Consider the following 23,901-nt stretch of genomic DNA (forward strand, 5'->3'; position numbering starts at 1 on the left):
TTAGTATTGTATAGCACTTTACATATTCAAAGTCCAGCTCCCATTGACTTCAGTTGCAGCTGTGAGCGTTCCGCACTACTGCAAATCAGGCCAAGGGTTTAAAGTCAGGTACCCATTAAATGAAGAACAAAAATTAGTGAAAAGTTTGTTTTAAGTAACTTGGCTAGCATCACATAGGAACTATGTGGCTATGGTGACCAGATGTCCTGATTGTATAGGGATAGTCCTGATATTCGGGGCTTTGTCTTATATAGGCACCTATTACCCCCCAGCTCCCATCCCAATTTTTCACAGTTGCTATCTGGTCACCCAATCCATGGCAGAGACAGAATCCCAACCTCCAGGCAGCATTCTATTGCCAATCATCAGACTGTCCTTTCCCTTCATGCAATACCCTGCTCATTCCCTACACAACTTCCAACTTCTGCAACAAATGAAGCAGGGGTCCTACACACAACAACCATAATTAGACAAACCTGATTCATTTTAAATAAAAAGTCATTTCAAAACAAAAAATCAAAATATTTTGTTCCATTAAGGTCAATTTGCTATTTTTCAGTTTTTTTCAATTTTATTTTTAAAATGTCGAAATCAGCATGTTCCTGTGGAAAGTTTTGATTTTGTTGAAATGGCATTTTACAATGGAAAAACATTTAATTGGAAAAAATTTGAACCAGTCCCACTCTCCACTTCTCAGGCTTTGCATCCCAGTCACAGTCTTCTTGCCAAGCAAGTCCTAGTCTCACCCTCCAGACTCCCATCCCAGTACCAGTCTCCTTGCCCAGCTATTCCAGTTTCCCCATTCTGGCTCCTCTTCTGATGTGTTCTCTCCCACATCCTGCCTCTGGTCATGACTTCCTATCCCACATTCTTTGTCCCCACTGGATCCCAGTCCCAGTCTCCCTTACTGGGCTCATCATCCAATCTTTGCCCACCTAATTTTCCCAGTCTCCTTGCCCAGCCAGTCCCAGTCCCCCTACCATCTAAACTCCCAGTCTCAGTTTCCCTCATCACCCAATCAGGCTCCAGCCCTCCCCCTATCCCAAGGCTCCTTGTCCCAATCTACTTCCCCCACCTCCGCAGTAGGTCTGCTGCTTCTTCCTTCTGCATTCGAATGCAGCAGCTTCCTCCTCTTTTGTTGCCTGAACCAAGTCGGGGGAGGAGAGGGTTATTGAAAGTACAGTAGAAAAGAGCAGGAGAGACACAGGTCCCCTGCTCTCTATTTGGGGCCCAGACCTGGCATGGTTTACAGCAGGGCAGAGTTGCAATTACAGGTAAAGTCCTGCTCCACCCTGAGCTGTAGCATGCTCAGTGTGTACAGAATCTAAGAACTCTCTACTGAGCATGTGTGAAGTACAATTTTTCAAAAGCCTTATAATTTGGCCAAATTTGGTTGGATTTTTACAGAGATGGCAAAAGGAATATCCCTGACACCAGGGCCCCCTCCTGCTGAATTTCAAGTCCTTGCTTCAAAGCACGGGGTAGCTAGAGCTTTCCAAACAGAAAGTCACCAGCATTTTTTAATATGGGTAAAACAATGTATTTCCCCCTAGTCTTGTTCTCAGAAATGGTGAAACCATTTTAGCTGAAATTTTTCAAAAAGAAATTAATCCTGAGGCGGACACCCAGCATGGAAAATTTCAGGTTTGACAAATTTAGAAGCAATTGAAAACAGGGTCTTATAATGGGAAGTGCTGGGCAATCTTAGGCGGGATATTGTGGTAGCACATAAAAAAAGTTGGTAAGGGGAGGCTGGATGGGTCAAGTTTCACTTCTGAATCCAACCAGGACTGGTAAATGACAGAAAGTAAATCAGTTGGTGGTTTCTGTATAGTAGACAAGGGACCAGATTCCAAAAAGTCCTTCCTTTTCAGTCACCTCAGTTGGCATTAATTTGGCACCTGCGAGCAGTCTACACAGAAAAATCAAGAACTCCGTGGCTATGAAATGTGATGTGCTCTTAGTCTAGAAGAGGTCCCTCAGAGCATGGCTGAGGCACTGTGGCAGGGCAGTGTGGTAAAGGCTGCTCTACTGTGCCCCTGCTGGATCTTTCTTTAGTTCTTTAGGGATATCAATTTCAACAATACTAATTCACTTGAAAAATAACCGAAAACCTCAAAGAACTAATAATCAGTTTAGGAAATGTTTAAAAGAAATGTCTTAAATACCCTAAATGTGTCTCTGGTGAAGAAAGAGATTACATTTCTTTTTTAAAATTAGAGATGGGACTGAACCAAAGTCCTATATCCAAACCATAAACTTGGATTTGAATTCACAGCTTGAACTTCTTTCTAGAAAGGACTGAATCCAAGCACCTTGAACTTTGATTTAGACCCAGATTTCAACCCCACCCTATTCTCCATATTTGGGAATATTGGGATCTGCCGTTTTAGGATATGTCTACACTATGATTTTAAAAAAGACCCATGGCACTGAGTCTCAGAACCTGGACTCTAGCCCAGCGGTTCTCAAACTTCATTGCACCGTGGCCCCCTTCTGACAACAAAAATTACTACACAACACCAGGAGTGGGGACCTAAGTCTGAGCCTGCCCGAGCCCTGCTGCCACGGGTGGGTGGGCCAAAGCCCAAGCCCAAGGGCTTCAGCTCCAGGCAGGGGGCCTGTAACCTGAGCCCTGATGCCCAGGGCTGAAGCCCTTAGGCTTCAGTCCCGGGCAGTGAGGCTTGGGCTTCAGCCCCGGGCCCCAGCAAGTCTAAGGCAGCCTTGGCGACCCCATTAAAATTGGATCGCGACCCACAGTTTGAGAACCGCTGCTCTAGCCTGAGCCCAAACGTCTAAACTGCAATTTAATAGCCCCCGAGTCAGTTGCAGCTGTGCTGTGGGTCTTTTATTGCAGTATAGGCATACCCATTGGGGCCAAACCATGCTCTTTGACGTTAATGAGAGTCTTTCTATTACTGATTTCAATAGGCGTTGGATTGGGCCTTTAGTTCTGCCTATTCATTAGGTACATAGGTCAGAGCTAGAGTTTTGGTTCAGGTCCACTTTTTGTTTCCTCAGAGAAAGTATATATTTAAAATTAAAAAACAGCTTCTGCAAAATATTACTTGTTTAAGATCTACTATCCCTTTATTGCTTTCATATTAGACTATGCAAAAGAATTTAAGGATGCAGAAGGTTATGCTTGAGTTGCTTTGGCAGAGTAGACTGCATAGCCCCTGCTTTATCCTCTGAATCACTCCAGTCAATACCATCATTATTCTGTGTTAATTCATACCAAAAAAATCCATCCTCAATGTGTCCTCAGTTAACATGGTATCTTGTGTAAAGGCAATAAATAATTATTTTTTCAACTCTTTGGGGAAAGTATCACTTTAGAAAGCAACCGGTCATTTAAAATTCTTTTTTTAATTTATGCCTGCTGATTGGATTTAATCACAATTTAAAACATGTGCCGTGCTAAGTAATAAATACAGCAATATAGCCACATTCTATTTCAAATTAAAATGCACAAATTTAATGACTCTTCTGCTTAGACCAATTAATCATGAATTCTTTCTAGTCTTTATAAGGGCAACACTTAATCAAGCATACAAATTACTAGTGTCCATCCTTCAGAGAAATGAACTGTGTTAAAATTCAAGCAAACATTTTCCAACTGTTCATACAAAGGGTTGCATAAGACAGTCATTGTGTTGCGACAAAACTTTCCCCATGATTTGCTGCTGATCAGCATATACTTCACCTCTTTTCCTCCAATTAAAAATTGCAAACAGAAAAGCTTTCCAGCACTAACAGACCCACGTGTCTCCTCATAGATGCGGAAAGTCACATGTTTCAGGAATGGCCAGACACCCCACTCTGCTACAATATAAAAGCAATGTTAGTCATTGTCTCTCATTTTTAATAGCTCTCCTTTCATGGTTCTAATTTTGCCATTAGGAACTAAACATTACGGGAACTTTCCTTTTAGTATAGTGTAACCGATAAAGATGGATCTCCTTCATAGTAATGGTGTGCTTATAATTCAGCATTTACAGAAGGATTACAGATCTTACCATGACTTTCTAAATTTCATGTCACAAGTAGGAGATCCCCGGAATATATTTTTAATTTATTTTCCTCTTTGGTTCCAACTTAACCAAGTGGTTGGTACTAAAATGATATGGGTGGCAGTCATTGGAGATTGGTTCAACCTCATATTTAAATGGTAAGTTGTGTTTCTTTTAAAACTTTGTATTTTTTGTAATGCAGGATTTTAGCTGCCTCAAGATTACAGTACTTCCTGTAACCTGTAGATTTACCTATGTAGTTTTGCCTTTTAAATATAAAATACAACGTGTTTCAAAATTCAGGTTTAACAAAATGAGGATGTGTTTACGGTGACATTTTGGTAAGCGAAGAAGAACACAAATGAGCATTTGTATGATTATTCTAACAATAAAAATGTTCATGTATAGCATAAAGTGAATTATCCTTTCTACTTTGCTTGGACCTTTCTACTCAGAGATCTTTTTATTGTATTTGTATACTATGTACTGTTCTCTTTTTTGTTAGGATTTTATTTGGCCATCGTCCATATTGGTGGGTCCAAGAAACAATGATCTATCCCAATCAATCGAGCCCATGTCTTGAACAATTTCCTATAACATGTGAAACTGGGCCAGGTAAGGAATGTTTGTGGCTTCAGTGTTGCACATATTGTAAGTATTACTTCAGCAAGTAGCAGACAGTGATAATGATTATACTGTAAATTGATATACCTGCTAAAAATAAAGTACAGTATGCAGGCATCTGAGCATAAAAATACATCAGTAGAAATGTAACAGAGAACCTAAACATTAGATGTGTGAAGAGCTGAGACTACCTGGTCTGCGTATTGGCAAGAACTTTTGTTTCAATGTCTTTAACCTATGAAAGGCATCACTTTAAAAATGATAGTTATTACAGGTAGCAATGCTGGAGGACTGTGCTTCCAATAATTACTTTACAGCCCCAGAAATGCTGAATCACCTTTGTTGTGAAGTCATTCTTGGAGGTAGTTCTGCTGCAAGTGACACCAACTTGCAGAGAAGAGGTCCACAGAGGTTTATTGAAGGTAAGTAGACACCCTAGATTTGTCCTCTTCAGCATATCAAATGAGCAAGTGAAATATTTTGATATCTAAGCATATATTGAGGTAAATGTTGCTCAAAAGCACTCCAGATTAGAACAGGTGACTCTTATGGAGTTCGAGGATTTCTGAGCTACTGCAGCAATTTTTAGGGTCACAAAAGTAAAACACATTTGTAATCACTGCTCTGATGTTTAAACCCCTAATCCCTCTATCCTCCTCCTCCCCAAAGCTATTTAGTTAAAAAAAAAAAAACAAAAAAAATGAATGAACAACAGCCACCTATGTTCTAACTAAAGGGAAGCCTGAGTTATCTGTTCACGATAGAACACCCCACTCCCCTCAAAGCTATAGGCTGGCATACACTAAGAGAATACACTCTATAGGTGATATTATGTATGATATATTTTCCATTGGATTGTTTCACTGAGCACCCTCTCTGCTTCTGTTTTTACTTCTTTCTTAAGTGGAATGTAAATCCAATATTGCTCAAGTCTCAAATGAACTTTCAAATCCATGATGTTTGAAATTAAGCAAATTAAGCTCAGACATTCCTACTCTAGACTGGATTTGACATGTTTATACAGCTTTAATTATGGATCTTGCTAAATAGATTTTCCCCCCCAATATATGAGAAATGTGCAGTAATTGTTATTAATGTGCTTTGTGATTCTACAGGCTTTCATATGGATAAAAATGCTGCATTTTTCCCCTCTCTATTAGCAAGATGCTGCATCATACTTTACTCTAATTTTGAAGAAGAGACTTGAGCTCTTGTGACTGACAGTTTGTTTACTACTTTATGTGTGGACCTGCTATCAGCTGTTAGGGTTGTTCTCTGTCTCACTTGATCATGAAATCACTTGGGACCCAACCCAAGGTGCTAAGAGCCTCCCTCAGCTCCTTTCAAGTGACTTCACAACTGAGGGCACTCGGCCTCTTGCAATACTGAGACCTTGCTTACATACCAATTAGTGTGTTTCCACATGATTCATTGGAACAGAAGGCCTGTTTCTTCCTGTTTAAGAAGAAACCATTTCTATTTTATTCAGTATGGCCTTTTCCAAATTTGTTATTTAAAATGTTTAAATATGTAGTTTAAATGAGAAGACTAGAGCAGCAGATGTACACTGACATGAATATTTAAATGAGCAAAGTAGATAAAATAGTGAACAACATAAGGACTGCAGATAGCTTGAACTAAAAACCTGTATCTGGACGATCTCAAACTTTGGGACAGAGGTTCTGGAATTTGAATTTGGATCTAGATCTGAATAGATCCAGTGAGCTGAACCAAAACCCGCAATCCAACCCTCTCACAAATATTGGTAGAGTTTCGAAATGTGGAGCTAAATTTTGGACTTTAGGCCTATCTCTAATAAACACATTGCATATGGGGTATGATAAACACTTTCAGATGAAAAGACTAACAATAGCAAGTAAAAAGTGTTTTCAAACACTGAAATATGAGATCATAAGTTGGTTTAACCAATAAAATGAATTCTAATATGTGGAAAGTGCTGTGCAAGTACCTTTTGAAAAAAAGAAGGAATGAAGGAATCATGATCAAGAATCTCCTAGCCAAGTCCAGAAAAGGTGTGTAGATGGCACAGAAATCAATGTAATTTTCCTTCTTAGATGCAATTTTCTACCTTACCAAGATATCCCATACCTTTGTGAACTACTTCTGTAGGGATTGGGCACAACATTTTCTCAAGTGAAAAAAATTATTTCCACTTCCTACAAAATAAGCCCTACAAACTTTTCTACCCTTCCTAACTCCACAAGAAGCCACGTTGCACCATCTTAACACATACAGAGTCAGATTATCTGCCATGTCTGCATCTCCCCTATCTGGTTTCAGAGTAGCAGCTGTGTTAGTCTGTATCCGCAAAAAGAAGAACAGGAGTACTTGTGGCACCTTAGAGACTAACAAATTTATTAGAGCATAAGCTTTCGTGGACTACAGCCCACTTCTTCGGATGCATCCGAAGAAGTGGGCTGTAGTCCACGAAAGCTTATGCTCTAATAAATTTGTTAGTCTCTAAGGTGCCACAAGTACTCCTGTTCTTCTTTTTCCCCTATCTGGGTTTTCCTGTGGCATGATGGAATCCCCAGAGGGGTTAGAGCCAGCATAGCCAGCTCTAAGCTATTTCTGGAGCCCCCAGCCGGGAGGGCATGCCGGGACTGGGGAAGGGTGTGTTAGAAGTAGTGATGTGAGGAGCAGGAGTGGCTGGAGCACACTGCACTCCAGTTATACTCAATGGGAGCATTCTGAGCTGACACATGCTAGAGACACCTTTAGGCAGTAGCCTCTGCACTACTAAAGCCTGCACCAGGGCTGAGGACCAATGAGAACTGGGGAGCCATAACCTCCCTCCACCAAATGTAAAGCTGATGAATCCAAGAATCTGACCCCTGCTATGTGCAGAGAGAACTGCCATAGTAATTTTATGAATTACTTCACTAGCAACATTCCACTGGGATTAGATCTTTGGTCAGCTCCACGAGATGTGGGTGAAATCCTCTGCATCTCCACACTGCCTTCAGTATGCTTAAAAATGGCTTCTGTTAAATTTGGGTAAATGGCATGGCACATAATAAAGCATTCAATATGCAGAAGTTTGTTTATATTGAGTCCCCCATTTGTTGCACTACTATAGAGTACTGTTAATTAGTTCCAAAATGTTATAACATTATTTCATGAGACAGGATCTATTGAAATCTTTTCCCATACCAATTTTCATTCAATTTTCAACACTTTTGGTATTGTGTCAACTGAACATAAATAAGCCCCTTTCTTCCAACATAATAGAAAAGACTCTTCCTCCCCCCCTCTTTTGAGGATCTACAGAAAATATGGCTTCCTAACTGAGGAAATAAACAAAATGACAATTTAGAAGGGCTATCTGAAGTCCGAAATTGCTCTAGCGTATTTTACAATTTACTAATACAAGGAGATCATTCCCTGCTTCTCCCATATTTCAATATACACCTGTCTTCCATCTAAGCTGTATTCTGTATACTTTTCAGAGGGGTAGCCATGTTAGTCTGTTTCAGCAAAAACAACGAGGAGTCTTGTGGTACCTTAAAGACCAACACATTTATTAGAGCATAACCTCACGAAAGCTTATGCTCTAATAAATGTGTTAATCTTTAAGGTGCCACAAGACTCCTTGTTCTTTCTGTATACTTTGTGGCTCTGTTCATATCAGCACTATAATACAAAGTCCTTTTTCTTTCTATCCTAAAGAAACTGTCAGACTAACATAAAATTACTTCCCTTAGGTTATTGTAAGGATAGGCTGCTTTCCCAATATCCATGTAATCAATGTCTGTGATTTGTGCCTGACATGCCACAATCTACCATAAGGTTCCTATAGTTTTTTTTAGTTTTTATTGTTTTGGGTTCATTGTTTGAATAACTGATAATGACTCTTTTTCTATATTCCAAACTTGTATTAATGATTTTTAAGTTAAAATATTCCTTTTTTTCTTTTAACAGGAAGCCCATCTGGCCACGCCATGGGATCTTCTTGTGTCTGGTATGTAATGGTAACAGCAGCACTTAGCTACACAGTGAGGTGGAAAGATGAATCCGCAATTACACTGCACAGGTCAGTCAGTTTCTGATATTCTGAAACCTTTATTTTGATGGATTTATATATTTAGTTTAGATAAACATTATTATAGCAAATATTTGTAATATATAGCAAATATTTGTAATTCATTTTTGGCCCACTTGACTTTTAAATTGTTAACATGTCTTCATTCTCACTGGTTTTGGACAAAGAATTAGAATAGTAGTTCTCAAACTGTGGGTTGGGACCCCAAAGTGGGTCGTGACCCCGTTTTAATGGGGTCGCCAGGGCCCACGCCCCACCACCCGGGGCCGAAGCTGAAGCCTGAGATCTTCAGTCCTAGACGTCTGGGCTCAGGTTATAGACCCCTCGCCCAGGGCTTCAGCTTTGGGGCTCGGGCTTTGTCCCCCCCGCTTGGGTGGTCTCAGGCTTCAGTACCCTCTCTTGGGGTCACATAGTAATTTTTGTTGTCAGAAGGGGGTCATGGTGCAATGAAGTTTGAGACCCCCTGAATTAGAATATAGAGGAGATTTATATTTTTCTTTAGAGTGACATCTAATTAACTCACTGCCATTGCATTAACAAAGATCTGAACCTGCCTCCTTTAAACACTATGGGAGTCAGACAGGTCAATAATGTTGGGAATCTTGATTTATATTCAGTGCCTTTCTTTGTCTGATCTGCTGGTTAGTGCATTAAATTTACCACTTTGGAAATGGTCATTCATATTTTATTCTAAAGAAAATACTCATAATATTGGCACAGACAGCATGTTACTCAGTTCTGTGTAAAAGCTTATGACTGGTTGGATTTTTTACCACAGTTGAAAGGATTTTTATTCGACTGCATAGATCATGAGTTTAATTATGCCTTCATGATGATAAACACATGGAAAAATACATCTGACACTTTAGCTTTCAATTGATATCTTACAGCAAAAACAAAGCATCTGATCTTAGATCCTAAAGTATTAGTGCCTGATCCTGCAGTCTTTAATCGGGCAACATTCCATTAAAGTAAATGGGATCGCAAGATCATAGCTTTATTCTGACAGTTTTATTTCAGCATCTGGCTCCAGGTTTTGATCATCTGTCTCTACACTGTTGAATTTATACATCTGGCTGCTAAAAATATGGAACTCCGTTGAATGATGCATAATGAAATATAATATTTTGGATTTTTTAAATTTCATATATACAATTTCTTTTTCTTTCATAGACTTACCTGGTCATTCCTCTGGAGTGTGTTTTGGATTATTCAGATCAGTGTGTGTCTCTCTAGAGTATTCATAGCAACACATTTCCCACATCAAGTTATTCTTGGAGTAATTGGTGGTAATATTGCTTATTCTTACTCTTTGCAACATAAATACATTATCTGAACATTTGTTTTAAGTTTAAAAACAAGTCGTAGTTATTTAAAGGGCTTTTTATCCTGTCTCTCTAGAGCTGCATGTGATTTCTGGGGAGACTACGGGTTTGAATATATTGTTGTTATTATTAATTACGTATTTGTATTACTATGGTATGTAGAAGCCCTAGTCATGGACCAGGAGCCCATTGTGCTAGATGCTGTACAAACACAGAACAAAAAGATGGCCCCTGCCCCCAGGATCCTGCAATCTTAGTATAATACAGCCTTTGGGTAACATTTTCAAAAGCACAAAAGTGTTTTAGGAGTCTAGTCCCCGTTTTTCTAAAGGAACATAGGCATCTGGAAGCCTGAGTCCCGTTGATTTCCTATGAGGCCTAGGCTCCTAAGCCCCAGCTCAGTTGTAAAAATTGGATTTAGGCACTTATGAAAATGCTTCCCTTAGTCACCGTCTGATCTCAGAATGATTGGCACATTAATTCCAGGGGCACTCCCTATGCTACTTTCCATGTGCAAATCAGCATGTTTAGCACTGAGCCAACGGTTTGAAGCGACTGGGGTCCATCTCCATTCCTCTTCATAGCCAAGAAGGGGGTGAATGAGGAAAGGGAGAGAGATGAAAAACATCTCCCCCTCCAGCACTCAGAAAGAGGGAAGGACTAAGAACATAGATAGGCTTGATTCACCCCCGTGAGAGTAGGGAGTTGCAATCTGCATCCCTCTCTACCCATGGGGTAGCATCTGAAGAGTATGAAAAAGGAGAGAGAGAGAGAGAGAGAGAGACTTGCCTGTCTGGGTTTGCTAATGCAGGGTTTATTAGTGGAAAAACTACATGTCTCTTCTGAACCTGTGGCTCTTGGCATTTAAAGTAACGAGGCAGACCCATTATTTTGACTTGGCAGTTTTGGAGAAGAATGAGGTTTTTGGGTGTACTATAAAAGTGGAAAAACCATTCATATTGTTTTTCTTTAAGCGGTTTAATTCTGCTTTTTTAGAGGTAGGCCCTGGAAAGCAATTTCTTTTTCAATATCCAAGAGCATAATGCCCACCCTAATATTGCACTTCTAATTCACAGGAATGCTTGTTGCTGAAGCATTTGAACATACCCCTGCTATCCAGACAGCGAGTTTGAGAACGTACATCAAGACAAATTTGTTTCTCTTCATCTTTGCTCTTGGCTTTTACCTGCTTCTCAAACTTATTGATGTTGATCTTCTATGGTCCGTTCCAAAGGCAAAGAAATGGTGTGCCAATCCAGACTGGATAAACATTGACACAACTCCATTTGCTGGACTGGTGAGAAATTTAGGTGCACTCTTTGGGTTAGGTCTTGGCATTAATTCTGAAATGTTCATCATGAGCTGTAAAGGTACAAATGGATATAAGACGAGTTTCAGACTACTGTGCATAGCTGCTTCTTTAGTTACCTTGCAGCTGTTTGATTTTATCAAGTTACCCACACACACCGAGTATTTGTTTTATGTTCTTTCTTTTTGTAAAAGTGCAGCCATACCTCTTACTGTAGTTGCCTTGATTCCATACTGCATACACTTGTTAATGAGGCCAACTGAAAAGAAGTTAAATTAGATGAACTTTCAAAATAGTCTGAAAAAATGTGGACGCATTTAGATACAAGTGGTGTTCTGTGACTCCATTCTGAACAGTGGTGTGTGTCACTGTGTGTTTGATGTGCTCCCGGTAAGTCCCATGCCCAAAGGCAGTACATTCAGGAATGACACTGTCATGTCACAACCACTGATTGGCTTGCATTTTGACTTCATTCCCAGAAGTACTGCAAGGATTGACAATGCAGCATGGCTGCCTAACACCACTGCGGGTATGCACATGTTTTGATGCGTGTTGGGATTAGCCACAGCTTGTAGATTTTCTAGTTCTTATACACTTTCCATTGGATGGTGCTGCATCTCCCATATCATCATTCCACTTTCCATTTTATATATAAAAATGCTGCATGTTAATCTGCTGGAAAATTAGGTGTGATAAAATCACACTAATTCAACTACATGAATACAGCCATGTAGTGTGGTGAAGTTCTGCATAGTTTGCCAAACTTTAGATTTAACTTAGTGTTTTCTGAGTGAAGCATCTTCTGACTGAGTCAGGAAAGAAGAAGAAAATATTTTTAAAAAGATTAGTCTGAAATAATGTAATTTCAGTCCACTTGATTCTATTTCTAGGGCTATTGACAGAGCAGATAACTTTGTATTGATACATTGCTTTTTGTATTTTTCTTTCAAAAATAGCTAAATGCAAAATCTTGAAATGAAAAGGCAATAAATTCTATTTACTAAAACTACTATACATTTAACTTTGTGGAAATTCATGAACATAGCGCATTTAAAGCAGTGTTATTTGGGTATGCATCTGCACAGAGTAACTGCAGAAAGTCAGACAGTGTGAATTCATGTAATCTCAACACACCTCCTAGTGTGCTATGCATGCTCCTGTCTTTCCAACGTAAATCAGTCTAATAATCTCATTTAAAGAGTACCAGAATCACTATTTAGGGGTGCAATTGATCAAGGTAATTCTTTGTTGCCATATAGTGAAAAAGCAATTCAAGAGTAAAACATGACATGCTTGTATTTGGCCAGCTTTGTTTGCCCAACCAGAGATAACTATTATTATAATAAATGTAACAAACTCATTTGTGAATTGATCATGCTGATTAATTTGCTGCTATAAATATATAAAGCCAATTATATCCCTTTTTATAAATTTTAATTCACTTCTGTCATTGCACATTGACTGTCTACGGGTATGTCTACACCACCCACCAGATCAGCAGGCAACGATTGATCCAGCGGGGGTTGATTTATCGCGTCTAGTCTAGGCGCGATAAATCGACCTCCTTCCCCAGCACTCTCCTGTTGACTCCTATACTCCACCGCCACGAGAGACGCAGGCAGAGTCAACGGGGGAGCGTCAGCAGTCGACTCACCGCAGTGAGTAGGTCTAAGTATGTCGACTTCAGCTACCCTGAAGTTGCGTAACTTAGATCGATCCCCCTCCCCCAATGTAGACCAGGCCTAAAATTCATATCCCATGTAATTTCTGGGTGCGATACCTTTTCAGAGCACAGCTGAGCTATATTGTATTGGTGCCTTGGATAGCGTTTGCAGATCCTACACTAAGGCCAAGGGAAGGGCTGGAGCAGTACTGGGCCTGGAAGGCTCTGCCCCTCAGGCATCTTGGCTGAGGGTTAGACTAGATGACCCTTGTGGTCCCTTCTAATCCTATGGTTCTATGATTCTACTGGCCAGATTGCTCCTAGGGAAAGGACCGATATAAAAGAAGCTCCAGTAGCCCCAGGCAGGAGGGAGACAAGAGGGAAGCCATTTCCTGAAGAAGCACCGTTTTGCAACAGCAGAAGAAGAAACCTCTACTGAGGGGGGTCTGGCTGTGAGTCTTCCCCCTTGACACTACCCAAGAGGGAGGTAGAACCAGGGGCAAGGCCTGACCTTAGCCTGTGGGAGTTCAATGCAAGGACTTTAATTCAACTACTTATACTCCAGTCCCCACTTCCTATGACCATCACTGTGCCCTTCCATGTGCCCTAGTGATCCCTGGTTGCTGCCACAGCCTTTTGGGACTATTGGAAGCTGGTTTAATTTAGAACTGCCCTCAGAATACTCTAACTTACCCCTGGGGACCAAACCCGTGGGAAGACACCTTTGCCCTCCCCTCCCTGAATTATGCCATGCACTCCTTGGCCTTGGTGGAGGATCTGGGACTGTATATTTATACAGACATGCACAACACATTTTATATTCTCTTGAGCTAAGTGGGAGGATAATAGGGAAATAATACTGCAACAGCGAAAGCTTACTATGTATTGATTGAGTGCTACCAATGTGCTCAGTGTTATACGAACATCCAAGATTACATAGTCAATCTCACAAGGAACTTGCTATCTAATTCAGACACTGCATCTACTGCTTTTTAGGCCTTGGCTACACTTACCCGGTAGTTCGACGGCTGGAAATCGAACTTCTGGGTTCGACTTATCGCGTCTAGTCTGGACGTGATAAGTCGAACCCGGAAGTGCTCGCCGTCGACTGCGGTACTCCAGCTCGCCGAGAGGAGTACCGCGGAGTCGACGGGGGAGCCTGCCTGCCGCGTGTGGACCAAGGTAAGTTCGAACTAATTCGAACTAAGGTACTTCGAACTTCAGCTACGTTATTCACGTAGCTGAAGTTGCGTACCTTAGTTCGAATTAGGGGGGTAGTGTAGACCAAGCCTTAGAGACATGAACAAAGGTCAAGTTCCTACTTGAACTGCTTTATATTCTGTCTGCAAGTATCTGAAAACATCCTAAAGACAAGAAGGATGTCAGATATGCATAAGAGCTTCTATGTCTGCACTAAGTGCTTTATTTGGCTATTTACAAAGCATTTTCCTCTTCCTCGATGCAATGTCAGTAATTTAGTAATCATTTGTGACATTTCAGTGCAGAGTGTATAGTAACAAAATCTAGGCAAAGCTTCATGCACATCCTTCAGGAATCGGAAATAAAATCTCTAAAGAAAAGTGCTGGAAGTTAATGTGAACTCAGTTTGCAAGGCATGAAAGGCTCTATCTTGTAGCCCAAAATCCTTGAAATACTGTTTATATCACAGTAGGAGACATTTTGGTTTCAGATCCCAATATTCATCCCATGTTAACTGCGCTTTCTATAAAATTGTAACAATGCCTAAGGGAATTCTAATTGTATTTTTAGCAACGTAGAAGTAATAAATTAACAGATTGGACAGAAGGAGGTTATTTCATGAGTGTTATAATTATTTTGCACTAGGAATTTGATAAATATGGAAATCATTTTAGATAATCCTAGGAACACTTAATATTTAGGTCTTTCATGCAAAGAGTATCTGTGAAATTGGATGGCAACTTTTCTTGATTCCAGAAATTGCAATTTTTCTCAGTAAAAGCACATCCAGTATTGAGAACAGGCACCAATGCATAGGAAAGTCAGGAATGGATTACAACATACAGGGATAATCCATAACATTACTGTTTTCCAAGTACTGATGCATGTACTCAGGTACTCTAATTTATCAAACACAGTAGGTTCCAAATACTGACTTGCCTTTAAATATTGGATTCATGTTCGGTTTCGGAGAATAACAAGGCAGGGTTTTTTATGCATGTCCCTACCTCCAAAGTCAGTGTGGTAAGTACATTGTAATTACAATGTGAATGAAAAATAACTTTGGTTGTAGCTAGTCTGGGTTACAAGGTCTAATATGCTTACTTTGGTTTGTAACAGTGCGCATGGTAATATTAACAAGAATGGAAATTTTCTTACCCAATCATTTCCATTCTTCTAGCAGCGTCTTCCACAATCATCCTACATATGGGCTATTCCCCTCCTGTCTGCAGCTTCTGGAGGCAATTCAAAACTATAGAATAGCTTGCTCTCACCATGCTCCCTTTGCCAGCCTACTGCCAGTAGATTCATTCCAGAGCAGTGTAAAACAATAATTAATTGCAAGATTATTAGTAACAGCGAGGTTATTACTGACCCACCACATACAGCACCCTCCTGCCGAAGGAGGCCTCCGTGAAAGACAGAAGACAGAGTCTAATAAAGGTGTTAGCCAATATCCGTGTCACTGCTCTGCAGTTTTCTGCAGTGAAACAACATGCTCTTTCAGCCCACAATGTTGCCATAGATCTTGTGGCATGGACCTTGATTCCTTCTGGATGCCTTGAATGCCTCCACAATACATAGTCCGATCCATCTGGCTAACGTACTCTAAGTCCTTGACACCTTGGGTGAAAGGAAATGAACAGAGAGCCTGATCTCTTTGTGGATTCTGAACAGTTGATATAAACCTTTGGTACTTATCTGACAGCCAAGGTGTGCCATATCTTCCCATTGAGTCGCTGTGACTTTGGACAGCCTGAAGGGAGGACAATCTGCTGTGAGGCATGAAAAGGAGAGTTTACTTTAGGCAGGAACATTTCTGCACCACCTTGACATCATTGAACATACAGTAAGGTTCCTGCATGGATAAGGCTGTGGACATGATGGTGACCAGAAAACAGGTTTTGATGGAGAGGTAAAATGGTGATACAAATGTCAGAGGTTCAAAGGAATTGGGGCTTTCAACACCAGTGGTAGGTCCCACTTAGGGAAAATTGGTCTGACTGCTCTGAGGGACCTGGGTACCTGAGAGTTCTCACCCAGGGAGCCCAAGGATCCTGCAAACAGCACAATAATGAGGGCTGACACCTGGAGAACTGTCATGCTTAGCTCTGAATCTCCTACAAATGCACAGCTTCATGACAAACACCAAGAAACATTTTATGGTTCCTTCAATTATTCATCTGGGTGCGGCAATAGACATGTCAGCAGTGCAGATCTACCCATCATTCGACAGATTCCACAAGATTCAGGACTTGATATCCATGCTAGTCAAGAGCAGGAGCCCAACAACAGTTCAGTGCCTTCAGCTACTGGGTCTCCTGTTCTCATGCTGAGGGATCACTCCATGGATGAGATCACAGATCAGATGCCTCAGGTCTGTCTGCTGAAAGTATGGGACCATGGTCTGGCATGGATGCAAGATCGGTACTGGTCCCAGACCAAGTCATTGACTTCCTGAGATGGCAGGGAGTCCCGGGCAATGTCCACAGGTGTTTGTCATGAATCTGTGTTCTTGCAGGAGATTCAGAGCCTGGATCATGGCACTGTGTGCGGTGGTCTGGGTAGGAGTCTGATTTAGATGCCTTCCAGAAAGAGGAATAGGTGAATTCCCTGGGATCTGGATATTGAATATCACCAGCATCTTCGTAAATGCCTTGGGGACAATGTAAAAAACAACAGAGGGTCCTGTGGCACCTTTGAGACTAACAGAAGTACTGGGAGCATAAGCTTNGGAAGAATATAGTTGAACATGTATTGCAAATGAGAGACTGTATAACCCAAGTATCAGAGGGGTAGCCGTGTTAGTCTGAATCTGTAAAAAGCAACAGAGGGTCCTGTGGCACCTTTGAGACTAACAGAAGTACTGGGAGCATAAGCTTGCATCTGAAGAAGTGAGGTTCTTACCCACGAAAGCTTATGCTCCCAGTACTTCTGTTAGTCTCAAAGGTGCCACAGGACCCTCTGTTGTTTTTTACAGATTCAGACTAACATGGCTACCCCTCTGATACTTGGGGACAATGGGAGACTGAATGGCACTGTTTGGTACTGGTAGCAATTCATGCCATAAGCAAATCTCAGTAGGTTGTCTTGGCAGGGGCACACTGGACTGTGGAGGTATGGGTGACACAGGAGATGTGCGTCTTGGTGTCAACTGGCAGAGGGCACAGGGCTGCATAAGGGATACTGGGATCCCCTGGGTCTGATATCGTTATACTAGTTCGCCAAAGGGTGTCATGTAAAGTCTTTACTGAAAGCCTGTATTACCCTTCTCATCATAAACATTGCACAATGTATGTACAGGTAATAATTAAAAAGTTATGTATCTGTACTGGAAATGATGTTCTTAAAGCTTTGAAGTTAAAAGCAGGTCACCTTGGACACCTTGACCAGCCTTGGACAGATTCTGGTCTGACCGGGGATAGGAAATGCTTCTCACTCTTTGTCTGATCAAGTGTGTATTGTACAATTGTGTGGCTCACAATGTAAGCCTATCTGGGACAGAGCCAGCTGCTAATTAAAAGGTTGCAAGGTGAACAAGCGAGGGAGACCAGAGGGAACAACAATCAACAAGGAGTGCTCTGATTATGAATAAAGCGCAAAGGACTGTTTTGATATATCTGAGCTCGCAAAGAGACACGGGGGCTCTTTCCACTGAGGAGTCAAGAGGACAGCATGACTTATCTGATGAGTGGAAGTTCCCAGCCAAGCTTGGCTGTAAGACACTGGAAGGCTTTTGGGGTGAGCTTTTGCACTATATGCCATAACAATGTCATGAAAGCATGTTGTGATTTTAATTTACATGTAACCATTTGTTTCCACTATTTCTATTTGCTTCTTCTTGAATACCTATTTGTTAAATAAACCTCTTGTTCTTACTATAAACATATCTAAGTGCTGTGTGTTGAGTGGCGTGATGATCCTGAGGCCCATTTTGTAAGCTGGTGTGAACTATTCCTTTGGGAGTAGTGGATCTGTGAATTCTGTGAGTGCCAGTGGATCAGGGCCCGAACGCTCCAGAGGGGATTCCCAGTGGGCTCAGGGGTTGGAGTATGCCTATCGTTAGCCTGCAAAGAGTAAGGCCTGTGGAGACCTGGAAGGCAGTGCTAGTGTTGCCAGAGACTGGTTGTGTTGGGGAACTGACCCACAGCAGGCACACTCCTATGTCCAGGTGATGGGAGATCTTGTGCTTGACCAGCTTGCCCCAGTAGGGTTGCTGGTGATGGGAGAGTGAATGAAGAAGGGATGGGGTGGACCCCTTAGTGCATCAGGGATGCAAGCTATCTCTTGCACCCATTTTTCTGTGGTGGATGCAAACCATTCATCTGAAAAGTGGGGAAGTGAGTTTGTAATCCCTTATTAGAGAACTAAATGGAGAGGGGAAGGACTGTTTACGTTTTGCAGAGTTTTCAGCCACAATCTTATCCAGTTTTTCTCCAAAGAGGAGAGATCCTAAGAATGTGGAGGCACACAGGACTCGTCTGTAGTGAGTATCTATCCTCCATGGATGAAGTCGTGTGTGTCTCCCGACCACTGAACTGGATGCTGTGGCAAGGGCAGAAAACCTCATTGCATCTATTGAAGCATCTGCCACAAATACTGTTTTTAGGGAGATTTCTTATGTATCGCCTTAGAGACGTATTGGTCTCTGCATTCTTCGCTCTTGCAGCTTGTAGAATCTGAGAATATGCCCATTAATATGTTTACCCTTGGCAGGACATTTCCACTCCTCCCTGATTACGTTCTCAAAGGATGTGTGTAGGGGAATCACTGGCTCAGGCTAGGATTTGGAAGGGAGACATTTGCTCTGAGATTTGTCATTGAGGGCTTGCTCGGGTTGGATCTGGCTCATGGATACAACCTTTTTTACATATGGTTTCAAACTTCTTGAAGGGAGTAAAACCTTTGTTAAATTTTGTCTGTGTCCTGCTCAAAACCAGTTGTTAATTACTCTCCTCCCACAGCAGAGGAGAAGGAGGGGGGACTGAGTCAAAGGACAAATACCTTTTAGAGGGTTTTGTTTGTTTTTTGTTTTTTAATTTTTCTGACCCTTTTTGTTTAGTTTTTGTTTTGCAGGCCTGGCAGCTTAGCAATGCCCTGGGTGCGTGTATTTGGGGTTAGCTTTACATGGGCCTTGAGCCTTCTAGAAATTCTCCCTCAGAATCCTCCCTTATAGGCTCCCACTCCCCAAGGTTGGGGGATGGGGACTTACTGCCAGCATTTTCTGATTCAAGCTGGGAGAAAGGGCAGGGCTGATTGTGAGCACTGATTCGCTCCCCAGGGCACTTAGGACCCATTTCAGGATGCAGGGTGGGACCAGGAGTCCTGCTAGGGTCTTAGCCTTGTGGTCCTGAATTGCTCCATGCCCTAGCAACGTGAGAGGAGGAAGGCTAACTGTCAGGACCTACTTTGCTGTCTGTAGAGCCTGCTAAAGCTACCTTGCAGATGGAGCATGTTTTAGGCTTAGCCCAATTCTTGCATGGCTACTCTGCCATCTCTTAAAGGGGGCAGAGGAGCTTAGCAGGGAGGCACTGCAGAAGGCATTCAGCCACATGCTGCTAAATCCCTGGTCTAGGAAGCGGAGAGAAAAAAGGTGGGGAGGCAAATGATAGGAAAGGAGCAAAGAAAACTGCCTCTGACTGCTGCCATGGAAGCAGAAGATCTGGCAGCAGGCCGGGGGGAGGCATGCCTAGCATAGGCTAAGCTATAGCTTTGAACTGCCTCTGGAAGCTGCAGACAGTCGGGGAACAGCCCATGCCTAGCATCTTCCACAGTTCTGCTGGGCTGCAGAAGACGTAGGTGGTAAAAAGTATTTGTCCATAGTAGCATTTACTGCCTCAATTAAGGTTTACATTTTAAGAGTTACAATAGAATCCTGACTTACCAAACACCAAATAGCCACCAGTCTAGACTACCTGAATGTTCTCAATAGAACAGGAGGCTGCAGACTGTATTTAGTGAAGTTTCTACGCTCTGCGGAGCTGAAGCTAGGCTCTTGCAGAGATCAGGAGCTTCAGCACCCAAAGGCTCCCAACGGATGAAGACGGCTGATCTCCAGAATTCCCCTATGTGCAAACTGAACTGGGGGTTTCCAAGCAGGGGGGATAATCAAGCTTCAGCTGTGATTTCGTAGCATGACCATTTTAAATCAAAGGCCAGAACCTCAGTTACATCTAGTTATGCTATCTTCATTTACTTCAGAATATTGCATACCTAAGCTTTAACTATTGCAGTTTTGGCTGAATAATTTGTGCAACTAGCATGTTAAGATGGGTGGCCTACCTCAGCCCACTTTGGGCTACAGCGAATGAATTTCCTGTTGTGTTTGTATTAGGAATAAAGAGATTAAAGGGCTTGATTAATTCCCTCACGTCTGCTAATGAAAACTAAACAGGAAGTCTGCCCTCCATGTCTCTGGTGTTGAGAATGGGCCAGTGCAATTCAGAAAGTTGGTTAGCTAGCTAGGAAATGCCTCCTTGCAATGAGATGAACTGTAGCTACAACTGGTAGGGTTATATTGGGCCCTGGCTGTAAATTAATGGAGCCCTTCTTGGCATAACCCTTAGAGGGAGCGTGGCAGTAGTTCCATCGCCAAATCAGCCCCGGGAGTGAATGCTCCTGCACATCATTTAATCTGTTCTTAAAATCAGTGGGAACTTATGAACATAGGAATTGTCATACCACGTCAGTGTTCTATCATTGACTCCCAATGGATCAGAGGAATAGAAAAACTACCTTATGAGAGGAGACTCAAGAAGCGTGGCCTAACAAAATGAAGGCTGAATATAGCTGGGGTTGCCAATTTTCTAATTTCACAAAACCGAACACCCTTGCCCCAGCTCTGCCCCACCCCTTCTCCAAGGCTCCACCCTTGTCCTGTCCCTTCCCTGAGGCCCTGCTCCCACTCACTCCAGCCCCCCCACTCCATCACTCGCTCTCCCCCACCCTCACTGGGCTGGGACTGGGGTGCAGGCTCCAGCTGGAGGGTGCGGGCAGAAATGAGGGATTCAGGGTGCGGGAGGGGGCTCCAGGCTGGGGCTGAAGAGTTTGGAGTGTGGGAGGGGACTCAGGGCTGGGGTAGGGTGTAGGGTGCAGGAGCAGATATGGGGGGTGCGGTCTCTGGGAGGGAGCTAGGGTGTAGGAGGGGGTTCTGACCTGGGGCAGGCAGCTCCTGGTCGGTGGTGTAGCGGGGCTAAGGCAGGCTCCCTGCCTGCCCTGTATCCACACTGCTCCCGGAAGTGGCTGGCATATCCGGACCCTAGGCGGAGGCACGGTCAGGCAGCTGTGCGCGCTGCCTGCGTTCGCAGGCACTGCCCCCGTAGTTCCCATTGGCCACGGTTTCTGGCCAATGGGCGCTCCGGGGCGGTGCAGCAAGCAGAGCTTCCCTGATCACTCCTGCACCTAGGAGGTCGGACATGCCGGCCGCTTCTGGGGAGCTGCACAGAACCAGGGCAGGCAGGCAGCCTGCCTTAGCCTCGGTGCGCCACCGACTGGACTTCTAACAGCCCGGTCAGTGGTGCTAACTGGAGCTGCCAGGGTCCCTTTTCAACCAGGTGTTTCGGTCAAAAGCCAGGTACCTGGCAATCCTAAATATAGCTCAACGGCTTGGTAATAGCGACCACAATGTAATAATGTAGTGGGGAAAGTAACAATGAAACCCACCACAGGAGCAACTTCAGAAAGCGAGACTGTACAAAAATGAGACGCTATTTAAACAGAAATTAAAAGAAACAGTCACAAGAGTGAAAGGTCTGCAGCCTGCATGGAAACTATTTAAAAAACCATAGGAGGGGCGCAAACTAAATGTATATTCCAACTAAAAAAGAAAACAGTAAGAGGACCAAAAAAAAAAAAAGCCACCATAGCTAAACAGCAGAGTAAATGAGTCGGTTAGAGAGAAAAAGGCATCCTTTAAACAATTGGAAGTCAAATTCTGCTGCAGAAAATAGAAAGGAGCATAAACCCTGCAAGCCAAGTGTAAAAGTATAATTAGGCAGGCCAAAAAAGACACTTTAGAGAAAGGTGCAATAAACCTCATGATGGAAAATTATAGAATAACCTTCTGCCAAAGAAAGGCTGTTCCTAATCTTCACTTAGTTTTGGCTTATGCCTTGAAGCATGATAGTTTATATGTACGAAGGTCAAACCAATCTAATATAACTGAACATTCTCCACGATCAATAGAAATGGAAATCTTTTTTATTCTTTAAGCTTTACAGAATTTTAACATTCTCCTTAAAAAGAAATGGCATGATATGGTCACCAGTGATGAAAATGTGAAATTCTCTATTTATCTAGCACAGTTGCATGGTAAGAAAGAAATTAAATAACAGTGAAAAATAATTATTGATTTAACTTAGTATTTATTCATATTCAAATCATTTAGCTGAGGCCATTTAATAAAGTGGCTAACTTAGAAGAATTAATCTTTACCAGCTTCTGTTCCTCTTCCCAATCTCTTTCTTTAGCATAGTGGCATGAAGCTGACTTCATTGTTATTTTTTATTTATTTCACAAGTAGCATCTATATCCTCCAATGTAGGTCAGGGCCCCCTGGTGCTAGGCACTATACAAACACACAGTAAAAGACAGTCCTTGCCTGAAAGAGCTCACAATCTAACTAGACAAGAGGGACAAAGAATGGGGCAAAAAAGTTTTCTATACCCACATTGAGAGTATTTATTTTAATTCTGTCTGTAAAACCTTCAAGTTAGGAAATATTTGATCCCACCACTAAAATAGAATATAGTATCGTACTTGGTGTTATGTTTTAGCCCTATAACTTGCCAAAAGAAGCAATCCCTGCTCTGGCATGCTAGTATTCAGGGTGGATTCTTCCTTGGCTAACATTTAATCAAGCAAGCAAAGCACTGTGCAGCCGGACTACAAAGCCATTTTACATGAGCTCCCACCCTCATATAGCTCCACAACTCCCAAATAAAGAGTTTTCTTACCAGGAAATTTCCTTCTCTCCCTTGCACAATGGGCTAGGCTATCTCCTGAACAAATCAGCCAACTCTGTAATCACTATATATGATCCTACAGGGCTTGCTTACTCCAGAAGGCAAGATACATTTTAGGCTCAATAATGTCCCATGTAACTTGTCATATGACAGAGTGTTTTGTACCATGTAATAACTTAAAGGGGTACCAACATTGCCAAACCAACTGCAGAGTTCTCATTTAAAAAAGTATCATCCTTCAAGTTTACACAGAGCCTGTGGTAAATCAGCTAATTGGTGCTCCAGTGGTGACAAGTTTGTAATAAGCTCCTTCCCTGGCCATCAGTTCATTATGATTGCCCTTTTCAACAATAATTCCTTGAGACATGACAGCTATGATATCAGAGTGTTGAATTGTAGACAACCGATGTGCTATGACAATGCAGGTCCGTCCCTCTCTGGCTTTATCCAATGCATCTTGCACAGTCTGCAGACAATAGACATAGTATCAGAATGAAAATGTGCCAGCTGAAATGGAGGTCAAGATCTGGAAAACCCCTGATTAGTCTATACCAATAATTAGATGGCTCAGCATTTCTAAAATTTACTGTTGGACATTTGAACCAAAGCTGAATCAAAGGTGAAGTTATTGATGTGCTTGGCTGACCCATGAATTAAACAGCTAGTATATAGGAGGGATTAGCAAATATGCATAACTCTAGAAATTATACATGAGTCCTTCAGTTACATCCTGAATGTCAT

General features: G+C 42.1%; 2 protein-coding genes across 6 annotated transcripts in view; one reads left to right on the top strand and one right to left on the bottom strand.

Annotated features, from left to right (window-relative positions):
- The first annotated feature begins 3,899 nt into the window (after nucleotides 1–3,899).
- G6PC2 (glucose-6-phosphatase catalytic subunit 2) lies at nucleotides 3,900–12,252 on the top strand. Its single transcript, XM_034786117.1, has 5 exons — nucleotides 3,900–4,171; nucleotides 4,519–4,628; nucleotides 8,580–8,691; nucleotides 9,874–9,989; nucleotides 11,102–12,252. The coding sequence occupies exons 1-5, from the start codon at nucleotides 3,954–3,956 to the stop codon at nucleotides 11,611–11,613; spliced, it is 1,068 nt and encodes a 355-aa protein (XP_034642008.1). The 5' UTR covers nucleotides 3,900–3,953; the 3' UTR covers nucleotides 11,614–12,252.
- A 10,291-nt stretch (nucleotides 12,253–22,543) lies between these two features.
- ABCB11 (ATP binding cassette subfamily B member 11) overlaps nucleotides 22,544–23,901 on the bottom strand; it is a 70,193-nt gene continuing 68,835 nt past the window's right edge. For all 5 annotated transcript variants that reach the window (XM_034785908.1, XM_034785909.1, XM_034785903.1 and 2 more), the window contains one exon: nucleotides 22,544–23,626. In XM_034785908.1, coding sequence (XP_034641799.1) covers nucleotides 23,426–23,626 — 201 coding nt within the window. In that variant the 3' untranslated portion in view covers nucleotides 22,544–23,425. The remainder of the gene's footprint in view (nucleotides 23,627–23,901) is intronic.

The sequence above is a fragment of the Trachemys scripta genome, chromosome 11 (genome assembly GCF_013100865.1).
Source record: "Trachemys scripta elegans isolate TJP31775 chromosome 11, CAS_Tse_1.0, whole genome shotgun sequence".
In the NCBI taxonomy this organism is placed as follows: Eukaryota; Metazoa; Chordata; order Testudines; family Emydidae; genus Trachemys; species Trachemys scripta.